General features: G+C 37.3%; 1 protein-coding gene across 1 annotated transcript in view; it reads right to left on the reverse strand.

Annotated features, from left to right (window-relative positions):
• Positions 1-11,840, reverse strand: part of LOC148955176 (vitellogenin-1-like) — a 346,909-nt gene that overhangs the window by 63,735 nt on the left and 271,334 nt on the right. Inside the window, exons 8-10 of the mRNA XM_089100639.1 lie at positions 11,209-11,375; positions 1,379-1,547; positions 627-795 (exon numbers count right to left, since the gene is read on the reverse strand). Coding sequence (XP_088956765.1) covers positions 627-795; positions 1,379-1,547; positions 11,209-11,375 — 505 coding nt within the window. The remainder of the gene's footprint in view (positions 1-626; positions 796-1,378; positions 1,548-11,208; positions 11,376-11,840) is intronic.

An 11,840-nucleotide genomic window follows, 5' to 3' on the forward strand; every position in this document is an offset into this window, starting at 1 on the left:
CCAGATTGACCATTCCTTCTCAATTATTTAACATCTTAGTACAATATTTTATAACTATATCGCCTGATTGCATCTTCAGGATCTTTAGCAATTTTATCCATGTCCATTACACACCTCCTCACTTCATATTTTAATACTGTCTCCATTTTCCTTACGTTCCTTTTATTTCCATGTAAATCTATCACTTGAATAATTCTTATTCAAACTCCTCCTCGTCTCTACTAAACATAGATAATTTTGACTAATATTCCTAGCTGAGTTTGAATTTTCCTCCCAAAGACACAAAGAAAAAAAGGCAAATGAATATTTTTCCGTCATCACTACTTTCCACATTGACTCTAAAGTCAAGGAAATGAGAGATTAGATCACAAGAGTTAATCTATCATTCCTTCCAAAAGTGATTTAGTAAATGAACGATGATCTACTAAAAACACCTTGACACGTTGTCTTATCTTTAGGGGCAATCAACTTTCAAAAATTATCAATGAGGTAGACACTTAAGTGGAGTAGGGTTGTATTTTTATCTCCTGCCTAAGGTGGAAAAAACTGGCCTTCCTGATGGATTTAAAATTGTTCTGTGTCTTTTTTAACTTTTTGATTAAATCACTGTCGCAGGTCATAAATACCTTTGTATAAACTCAACAGCTTCTGGCCCATTTCATCTTCATATCCAGCACTGCAGCTTCCACTTCCACAAGTGACGTGAATAAGATGTGCTAAGCTATGCCAGAACGACCATTTATTTATTTTATGCTCCTGGCCCTCAGAATCTAGCCATTGTCGATCAAGAAATTCCTAAAATATGTAGAAGAGTAGGGATTAAGATGCAATTTTATACGAATGGAAATTTTATTAAAGCCAAAATGTTGGTTTGCCACTGATAAACCACGTCATCTATTAAAGCAAATATGAACGTAAAAGAGAGGTGGCAGCAATGTTTATTGTAAATACTCCAACAGCATTCAACGAGCGTGGCAGGTCTAACAATTTTAGATAGTGACAGCTTGACAAATTTAGTGTGGTACAAAATTTCTCTGAAAAACAGCACGACATAAATATAACATTGGATTAGCTTGAAAAACAAAAATTTAAAATTGGTTCTATAATTTGAAGAAAAGTTGAAAGAAAATTAAATAAGTGGAAAAATGCACATCACTTATATTTTTTTGGAGGGGGCACAGTAAAGTGCAGTCACAGGGAACGATTTTTCCTATTTAAGGTGTATTTTCCAGTTTAGTTATAAAAAAAAGATAGCCACCATAGAAAGAAAATAGTGTTAAAAATCCAAAAAATAATAGCTCTTGTACATTTAAGGAAATGTATTTTTTTTTCCTTTAGTTGAGGTCAACGAAGTTGTAAAGATAGCAAGGATACTCACAGCGTATTTCCTAAGCAGAAATTCATTTGGAATTCGAAGATAGTAGGGAAAATAGCTCATAGCCCGCTGGCTATCTAGCCATGTGATAGTGGCGTTGTTTATTGTTTCCATAAGGAATAGTGCCGAGGGGTTTGATCCAGATGCTTGTACAAGCTGTATAAAAAGTCTTCTGCAACGAAAAATAAATAAAGAATCATTTGGTAATTTTTTTAAGATAATTTAGACAGCACTGCAACATTGTAAAAAAAACAACTCGACTTGCGTTTAGTGAAAAAAAAGAGGCAAAGAGGATTGGCTCCCAAGAAGAGTCAAATACAACCTGTTTGAGAAACAAGACAAAATAAACAGTTTAAAATAGTAACTACACCTTGGGTACTGAATGGACAGGTAATGTCTACAATAGAAAACTATGAATAGATCCCCAGACGTGTCAGTTTGTCAAGGGTTGGAAGCTTCAGCTAGCCACAAGGTAATCTAAGGTTCATCTAACAAACCAGCAGTGATTTTTTCTCGCAACTATATTTACTTTTATCTTTAATAGCGAAACAGTGAGAGCTAAATGTCAATCTTACACATAGCAAATCAACAGTAACATAACGTGGTTGTGACCAAAGTAACATGGATTTTGTAACAAACTATATGTAAAAATATTTTTTTTCAATTGAAAGTAAAGAGCAATATTAAAACTTAAAACAAACAAATATTATTCTGCATTGAAGGGGGTGCCCTTTGCTCAAAACACTGACCTTTACGCTAAATTTTGATAGTGCTTTAAATATTTTTTTGTATTGTTTAATTTATTATTGTTTTTCAAATCATGTCCAAGCCTAGGTAAGATATAATGTGGGCTATCAGCCCGATAACCCCCCCCCCCCAATTTCTTGCTGTTAAGCTGTACATATCAATAATTGTAAATAACTTGGTAGCGTATGACTTTTTCACTTGTTCGGCTTAAGAATTAAAATGTTGGATTGCAATTGAAATTTCAGACGAAGCTTGAAGATTATTCATACATTTCAATAAACAATAGTTTCGTTGAACAAGTTCTTAACAATATTTTTACTAAAGAATTTTGGTTGAACGGAGAGAAGGCTCATGGAGAGTCAGAAAATTTGGGCATTGGAATGCACTTTTTAGGCACCTACCACCCCCCTGCACTTACACAATGAACCACGGCCCTCTCCTTCGTAATAGCTAAATAACAATTATACATGATTATACATAATTTTATGAAAGGTCAAACGGATCAAGTTAGTTCAATCAACGGTTAGAATAAATGTGTATTAACTATTAATCTTGTGTGGACTACGTAACTTTTCAGGAACGAATGCACCACCGTGTTGTATTATTTCTTGTACAACTGGGAAAAGCTCTATATGTAGTATTTTAATGCTTATAAATCGATGGGCTATCTCATAATTTTCAGCCGATAGCAACTTAGTCCCTTTTGAGGCAAGATTGTACTTTGGTGTCACAAAATTACGGAAAACTCCACTTTCTCAAGCTCCAATTTTTGACCACTTAAAAAGGGCACAAAAACTTTTAATGTTCATTCAAATGAGGGCTCTCCTGATCTTCTAGGACCATTGGTTCGATTGTAACACCCTAGGAGAAAAAATAGTGTTCTCTTATGTTCTGCATTCGATGGTGTGGTTTTAATCAATATCACTTGCCATTTCAGGCGTCTGCTTTTCCCCTTTTCCCTTTTTCCGCAAATCAGCCAAATTTTCTCAGGCTGGTTGCTTTCGATGGGTAACATTCAATTTATTGATTTTTGTATATTTTGAGTCAGCATAGGAAGCCATTTATTTTGATCAGTTAATTGTTATAAATTTTCTTTGGTTAGTGTGAGCCCAAGTCACTCCTTACTTTAATACGTGGTGTAACGTTAGTGTAAGCCCGAACGGTTAGTGTAAGCCTGAGTCCCTCATTACCACGAATCGTTTGAGAAAATAAGCTTTGGATTAATGTGGAATACATTTTTAATCTGGTCTATGGCTAATTTACAAGTTCTTTTCTATTTCAAATGTATCTTTTACACAATTTTTCTAGACGTTTTCAAAATTAATTTTTGTTATTTATTATTCTATTTATTCTTCTATTTTACTTATGGTCATTCCTTGTGCTTACTCTGGCATAATTACAATTAAAAAATACAGTGCTTCCCTACTGATTGGAATTCCTAATCCTTTTACTTGTGCTTGACATATCTATAAAACATACTCCAATCCGCCCAAGTTCAAGTCTTTGATGTCTAAGCAAGTTTCTTAATGCGAGTATTGATTTTCCCTTTCAAACGAAAATCTTAGCAGACAGAAGAGTATACTTGTTAATGCTTACATGCCGCCCCCCCAAAAAAAGAAGAAAATTTCTTAACGTTTCACGATTTAAAACTTGGCCCAGGCCCAACTTACACATCCCTTTTTCTTTTAAGTTGGTTTGACATTTGTCTGAATTCTTACGTAACTAAAATTAAAAGGGTATCTTTTCTAATTTATTAAGTCGTCTATGACCTTCATCATCCAAGCAGGAAGGCTTGGGCTTGTTTTTAACTTTTGATAGAGAGGTGCTATCTCATTCATGCACTTGAACAAACCATCACTACATATCTGATAGAACTGGGTGTGTATCTCCTCCCCCCTCTCTCTCTGTCTCTGTCTTAGAAAAATAGTATTTTCCTGTTTGTCATCTCCTAGTTTGTTTAAACATTCCCCTTAAAACGCTTCGTGATAAACTTTAAATAAAATATATTAAACATTTAAATCGTTGGAAACATTTAAATTAAAAATATAAAAATGGAGGCAATACATTTGAGGTGAGAGGGCTCGCTTAATTGCTTAAGACTCTAGCTTGGCAGTGTGAAGAGCGTAGGTGTAACCAAGAATTGTTCACGTTAGTCATCTCCAGAGTAGTCTGTACTGGGTGAGGGTCGAAGATCCATTTGGATCAATGCATCGGGCAAAGAATCAACAGTGGATGACGTCCCATTCACCTCGTACGCGGCCTTTCTCTGGGGCAGTGTCCATCTGTTTGCGGGTGGTCAAGATTGAAGAGGAGCCGGGTGGATTCTTGAGTGGAAAGACGAATTAGATAGCCATACCAATGCAGTGAGTAGGAATCAAACTGATCAGGCAGGGCTGGCAATCTAGACCGGAGAATATCCAAGTTCCGTTTCACATGGAAAGAATCTGCCTCTATCATCGGGTCTAGGTTCTGCGTCTAGGGAGAAGTCTCTGACGTTTACAGCGTAACGTAAGCTTCCGAGGAAGAGTAGATTTGTGGTTTGGTGTGGTGGCTATTCTAGGATTCGTGAAATATTATTTTCAGAAGATGTCATTCATCTTTGCCACCCTTGTAGATATCTCTGCATTTAGATTCTATTTGAACCAACAGACAGTTGAACCAACAGCTTGAATTTTGCAATATTGTAGCAGAACGCTTTTATAAAAGTCAGGGGCTGGACGATGAATAAAAAAGGATGAGGCACTAGACCCCTAAGGTCCGAACCAGTGGTGCTGGTCTCCGTCTCAGGGCCCTTCAGCCAGGAAATGCAATGTGGGGATGGGGGACAGCCATCCTGTGCTTTCGCACACCCTTCCTGTTTACCTTCTTCAGATTGCTTCAGGAACCCATTTAGAGCTGCGTCGGCTCTGGCTGAGCTTACAGAGTCACGTCACTGACCCCCATCCCAAACCTAATAATTGGGTACACTAGAAAAACATGCACCGTTGTAGTCTTACACCATTTTACTGCCAAATCAAGCTCTTCGTAGCACACACTACCATTTCCAGAGTACCAAATCTTCAGCAAAGTCAACATCTGACGCAAATCTTCAAGCAAAATCGATGGCAAACGACTGCACTAGTGGCGTTTTATTGAGAACACGGGCATTCATTGAGAACATGGTCAACATGACGCGGTTGAAGAGTTCAGATCCAGTAGCAGAGTCCAGCTGAACTTAATTTCTAATCTTAAAACATGGGGAGGGCTGGCCATTTACAATGGCAGTGCTTTCGGTGTTACTGTAGAGCTCTTTGATGAGATTGACAATTGATTGAAGTATCTGTCACAGAGAATGCTTGTCTACAGTGTTAAACACAGATAAGAAATCAACAAAAGCAATGTATGCCTTTCTTATGTAGTTTAAATTTGTCTATATATCAGCTGTCTAACTGAATGGGTTTGCTCAGTAGCATGATGGCCCACCATGAACGGTGCTTTCTGGGGGCGAAGAAATGGATCGAGATAACTTGTTACTTATTTGAGGAGCAACATGGAAATTGTTTTCCGGGTACCAAGAGAGTTATGCCACGATAGCTGCTAAATTGGTTTTTGCTTGCTATTCTCCTTTAGACTGACCAAAGTGAGTGTGTACACAATACTGAACAGCATTTATAGTCAGAGGATCAGAGACGGACTACCGTTCTTCAGAATTTCTGATGTCAGTCCACATATTCCTGGCAATTTGTTGTTCTTCAGCTTTCGCGCTACAGCTTTAATTTACTGTGCTATAAACTCAGTCCCATCGAGACAGGTATAGCCTTCATCACAGCAGCAGCAGCAAGATAAACACTGCTTTGGTTTGCTATCTCTGCGTTTACTGGTTTCTTAAAGTTCCCACTTTCGGAGGCACTGCGATTGTCCATAAATATTATCACATCTTGCGTTTCGAAAATACGTCGTAGTCTGAGTGTGTTGACCAGAGAGATCAGCAAGAATCTTATAAGAGACACCTTTGTCCATTTTTTAGACGGTCTCTTTAAGTTTGGATGCCTTACTGCTGTATGGAGGCCTTATTTTTGTGTAAATTTAGTTACTCAATTTCAGTAAAAGTTGGAATTCCCTTTGCTCCATTAGATCAGAAATAAGCCAACTATTTCAAAGTAGCCTAAATTTGAAAATAGCTTCGCTTTGTATACCTAGTCGTAAATCTTGAAGTGACATTCTTTTGTTTAAGTACTGAACGACATTTGAACCCATAATAAATACTTGAATACCCAATGCAGACTAGTTTTGTATAAAACAGAGTTGAATATCGTAAGGCGTTACGACCTTTCTGTCTTTTAGAATCAAGGCCCAAAATACTGAAAAAAACTACTTTTTGACAGAAAGTTGGGGATTGGCTAAAAGGACGGGGTAGAAAAATCGCTAAGCGAATAAAAATTAATGCGGAATTGTATAAAATCCACGGATCGAAGAGAAATCAGGGTTATCTTATAAGGAGAGCAGACTAAAAGGAACCTTTGGTAAGTAACATCTTTAACTAATTAGGGCAAGCACCTGCCTTGACTCAATTTCTTTAAATGTAAAGTTAAAATAATCATATAAAAGCTTTTTGTTAACTTGGTCCAAACCAAAAATATCCTATGTCTGTGTTGAATTAAGTTATCAATTAAATCTTAAGAACCCCTTTGGCCCCAACCTTTAGTTAGAGTGGCATTTTCCCTTTTGGAAACCTGCCCAGTTGATTAATATAGGTTTGAGCCTTGCGGAGGGTTCAAGGTAGCCCCTTAGATATATTCTGATTACTACTACTACTACTACTAACAACTCATCGCAGCACCAAGCCGCCTGAGGCCAACACAGCTACGCACGCTCCTCCTCCACCCCAATCTATTCAAAGCCTCCTTTTTACACCCGCCCACGAAGTTCCGATTTCCTTTAAATCTTTCTTTATGACGTCCTCCCACCCCAGCCGGGGACGACCTGCTTTCTTTTTAGCCCTAGATGGTTGGCCGAAAAGAACAATCTTCGGCAATCTGTCATCCTTCATCCGCACAACATGCCCTAACCACCTCAACCTTTCTTTCATTATAGACCTAGAAAGCGGTATTGAACCCCATTTTTCGTATAGCCTATTGTTTGAAATACGGTCAGTCAGCCGGGTACCCAGAACAATCCTTAAGCAATTTCTCTGGAAAACATCTAGCAAATCTTCATCCACTTTTCGGAGCGTCCGTGCTTCAGAGCCATATTTGACCACTGTCATCACTGTAGCTTCTAAGATTATAATCTTGGTTTGCAGACTTATCTTCCTATTCTTCCAGACTTTTTTTTAACTGTGAAAAAACACCCTGAGCCTTGGCTATTTTATTTTGAACATCTTCACTGCTCCCACCATCTTTACTAATAATACTACCAGGGTAAGTGAAGCTGCCCACCTGATCAATCTTTTCATTACCCAACGTCTCCTTTTCATCTTCACTTATTCCTAGCCTTAGTGACTTAGTCTTCCTAACATTAATTTTCAGACCAATTTTAGCACCCTGAGCTCGCAAAACCTCTAAAACTTCATTCATTTTGCTCACACTTTCATCTAGGATGCATAAATCATCAATATAATCTAGGTCCAGGAGGCTTTTTCCTCCCAATTTGATTCCGTGGTCTCCCATTGCCTTTCTTTTGCTCCTTAGAACAAAGTCCATCAAAATAATCCATATAAGGGGATAGAACACAACCCTGCGTAACTCCTGATTTAATGCAAAATCAGCTGCTAACCTCATTTCCTACCGTAAGCGCAGCAGTGTTATTCTCGTACATAGCACTAATCACTTTAATGTATTTGTCTGGTATACCATACAAGGATAAAACCTTTACTAAAGCTCCTCTATCAACAGAATCGAACGCTTGCTCATAATCTATAAAACTGAGGACCAAAGGTGTTTGAAAACATAGGCACTTCTCAATTATTAACCTAAGAGTGAAAATTTGGTCAACACATCCTCTACCTTTTCTAAAACCGCACTGCTCTTCTCTTAAAACTTTGTCTACGGCATCTCTCAGTCTAAAAAGTATCATATTACTAAGCAATTTGGTACCTACAGAGACCAGACTAATGCCTCGATAATTACCACACTCCTGATATATTCTGACATATTCTGATTCATTAAGAAATACTTGATCTAAATAAAATTGATTAGATTATAGCAAAGGGCGGAGATCACCCTTGTAAATAGCTCAAGATTCTTGTTAGATTTTTATTTCATTTGGTTGTGGGTCTCATAATTTCGTCTTTATAACTCCTTTTAGTTAAGGCCTGGTTTGTAAAGGATAAAAATAGAATCCTAGAACCACATAATTAGTGGAACGAACTTAGAATAACTTTGGGTTTAAGGTGGGCAAACCCACAACTGAAAGATCTTAAGCTGAACTGGCCAGCCATGACAAAAACCAACAAAGAGAAAAATCTGAAAAAAAAACAAAAAATAAACGAGACTATGGCCAGTGGAGAAAAGAAAAGACAAATGTAAAACAACGCGGATATTTCGCCTGTATCCAAACAAGGCGTCTTCAGCACGAAAGAAACACAAGAAGAACAGGATACAAAAACCAAGATAAAACTAAAAACCAATAAAACCACCACAAAAAAAAAAAAAAAAATGTACAATTGGCGCAAACTGATCCACGTAGGGAAAAGATGCTATTATAAATAGCATCTTTTCCCCACGTGGATCAGTTTGCATCAATTGTGCATTTTTTTTCTGGTGGTGTTTTTATTGGTTTTTGAGTTTTATCTTGGTTTTTGTATCCTGTTCTTCTTGTGTTTCTTTTCGTGCTGAGAGCACTTGTTTGGATACAGGCGAAATATCTGCGTTGTTTTACATATGTCTTTTCTTTTCTCCACTGGCCACAGTCTCGTTTGTTTGTTGTTTTTTTTTAGATTTTTCTCTTTGTTGGTTTTTAAAACCCATAACAGGGAGTAGAAATTATCGGCTGTACGATTTTTTCCAACTTACTATTTCATGGAATAAAGCACAGTATTTATAAAATAGGCCACACACAGAAATTGGAATTCCCTGGACAATAGTTTTGCTTATCTCCTTATAGATTCTCTAACGTTATACGGAAGAGAGTCTTATCCCCTTTTGCTTGTTCTTTCATTTCCTTAACCTGCAATAGCTGTCGATACAGCTAGGTGGCCTTGATGATATACAGAGAGACTAGGAAAAGGGAAAGGGGAAATAATATTGTCAAACTAATAATTTTAAGTCCTTTCTGTCGACGGAGATTCAATCGAGGATCTTTCCTATTGAAATTTAAGATTTACTTGAGATCCAAGGAATACTAACTCCCTTTTATAAGAAATAATTAGAAAATATCTTGTTTTGGGTTACTGATAAATTTGTGACCAATCAATGTGGTAATTCCGAGTTTTTAACCACCTTAGAAACATTTGATTTATTTTCGCGATATATCTTAACTAAATCAAATAAAACTCATAATATTGGTGCTTCCATTTCTAACCAAATTAGCAGATTTACCTAATTTGATAATTTAGACCTAAAGATTCTAAGACCACGGACCCAAGCTCTAACAAGCTATCCAAGTGTAATTTATCCAGAATTTCAGTAGCCCTAAACCTGAAAATAATCCCTTTTTTCGGTGAACAGCGCGTGGACAATGGAGGCAACCTCCCTGGAAAGACAGACACACACACACAATATAAAACAATTCAACTCAGAAGAGAGCCATTAGAACGGTTTATAATAATTGGAATTACAACGTTTCTCCTCTTTTATTGAATTTAATAATAAAACCAAGTTGTCCCCGAATTTTTAGTACGAAAGAACAAAATCGCCGCAGTTTATCACGGTACCAAGTTGATTGATTATTCCTTTAAGAACTCTGGGCAAAAGGGTTTATATATAGAATTTAAAACGTTCACAAGGAACGTTTAGAGTGATAGGTTTACCCAGAACCTGCTTAAAGCAGCAATCAGACTTAGTTTCTAGTCCTAAAAATAGGGCAATCTTACACTGCTAATAAAGGTCATTTAGTATTTGCACAGCCTGGAGCTACGTCCTTTAGTTATCAGCTTATGTGTTGTCTTGTCCTTACGAAGACGGGCTCCCCATGTGCGATGATGGTACGGAATCCAGTTATCGATCCAGTCTTTTTTCTTGCGATGTTCTATTTCAGCAACGCTAATTGAAGCTACTTTAGTATTCTCCTGGAAGACCTTCTATGGACTTTTACTATCATTGCACTGCTCAGGAATTCAATTCTGTTGAATATTTTGACCTATACAGCCGGAGCGGAGTTCGGCTGAATGCAGTAGACGTCAATTTATGTAGATGAATGGCAGTTCTTTGTAACTTTAAAGTGAAACCTGAACTTGGCTACAAACCACCCAATGATCAGCATTCCTGGGTTTGCCGTAGGCAGTCGCAGGACGGTGATCACAAAAGCTCGAAACTTAATAGGGTTAACACCATTGCCAGGAAGATATATTTCAGTTACTCAGGCTATTATCAGTTTGATTTTTTGGTCCAGTTATTTAGCAGGAGAAGCTTAAAGCCAGGTTGGCTCAGCGTCACGATGTTTCGGGTGGCCGCACCGACAACAACTTTGTCATACATGTTCAGAGGGAATCATCCTTGGAAAGTCCGAGGTCAAAGAGGGAGTTTAGATTAAATATCTGAGACTGAATGTCTGATTTCATTTGCAGCAACCGGGGAGGATAAATGCTATCCCGTCTGTCCCTAGGTGCGTTTGATTCTCCAATGGCTATTTGAATATTCTGATGCACGTGGAAGATTTTATTCATATGCCAGTTTACTTAAAAGCTGACTACGGACGAGTACCATTGCCTCGAAGGGGAAGAGCCTACCTGTGCAAAAGGAACCTATTATGAAAATTTTCAGAATTAGCCTTTGCACAGTGATAATTTAAAAAGATAGCAATTATCCTCCTAAGAATAATAGAACAAAAAAAGATATTAAAAATACTGTGAACGATAAAACAATTACTGTTGCCTTAACGCTTATGGTAATTATGATTTTGAAAGATGATATCAACGATAAAATTTAATCCGATCTTGAAATACTTACCTTACATTTCCATCCAGTCTGATCTTTTGATAAATTTTTCGTAATGACTCCAAATCTAGTCTAGAAGCCAAATTTTGCAACTGGACGTACGTATCACCATTTAAAAAACTCTCCTCTTCTGGAAGTATATTTTCACTTTGACTAATAACACCTAAGCCGTCATATACCTAAAAAAAGCGATAGGTTTTGTAGACAACGGCACGCTTATTGGGCAGGGTTGCCAACTTTCACTTTTCGTGTGAAATACACTCTTTTTTTTCATTGCACTCTTTCACACGACGGACCGGATTTTCACTCTGTTTGCCCGTTATGTGCTATTTGCACTCTTTTTTGCACACTTTTATGAAATGATGATAGAAAAAATATTAAGCGAAATAAAAAATTAAATTTAAACTATTTAAGTGCAAAAGATAGAACAGCTAGCCGGTATGATCTCTGTTATCTATGCCTGGGCCGTCCCCCAGGCGTCTTCTCGTTTTGTCAGCCATTTACCAAGAAGTAGATCAAAGCATAGAAAACAAGTGAAAACGTGGTAAATTCAAATTAAATTTTATACAAGGAAGTTGAAACCTGTTGGGCACAACTGTTCTTCATGGAAATGGAAAAGCGAGTATGAAACATGAAGTAAGGCG

This window comes from Artemia sp. Qi Xiang Cuo, chromosome 2 (assembly GCF_049724085.1).
Source record: "Artemia sp. Qi Xiang Cuo chromosome 2, ASM4972408v1, whole genome shotgun sequence".
Classification (NCBI taxonomy): Eukaryota; Metazoa; Arthropoda; class Branchiopoda; order Anostraca; family Artemiidae; genus Artemia; species Artemia sp. Qi Xiang Cuo.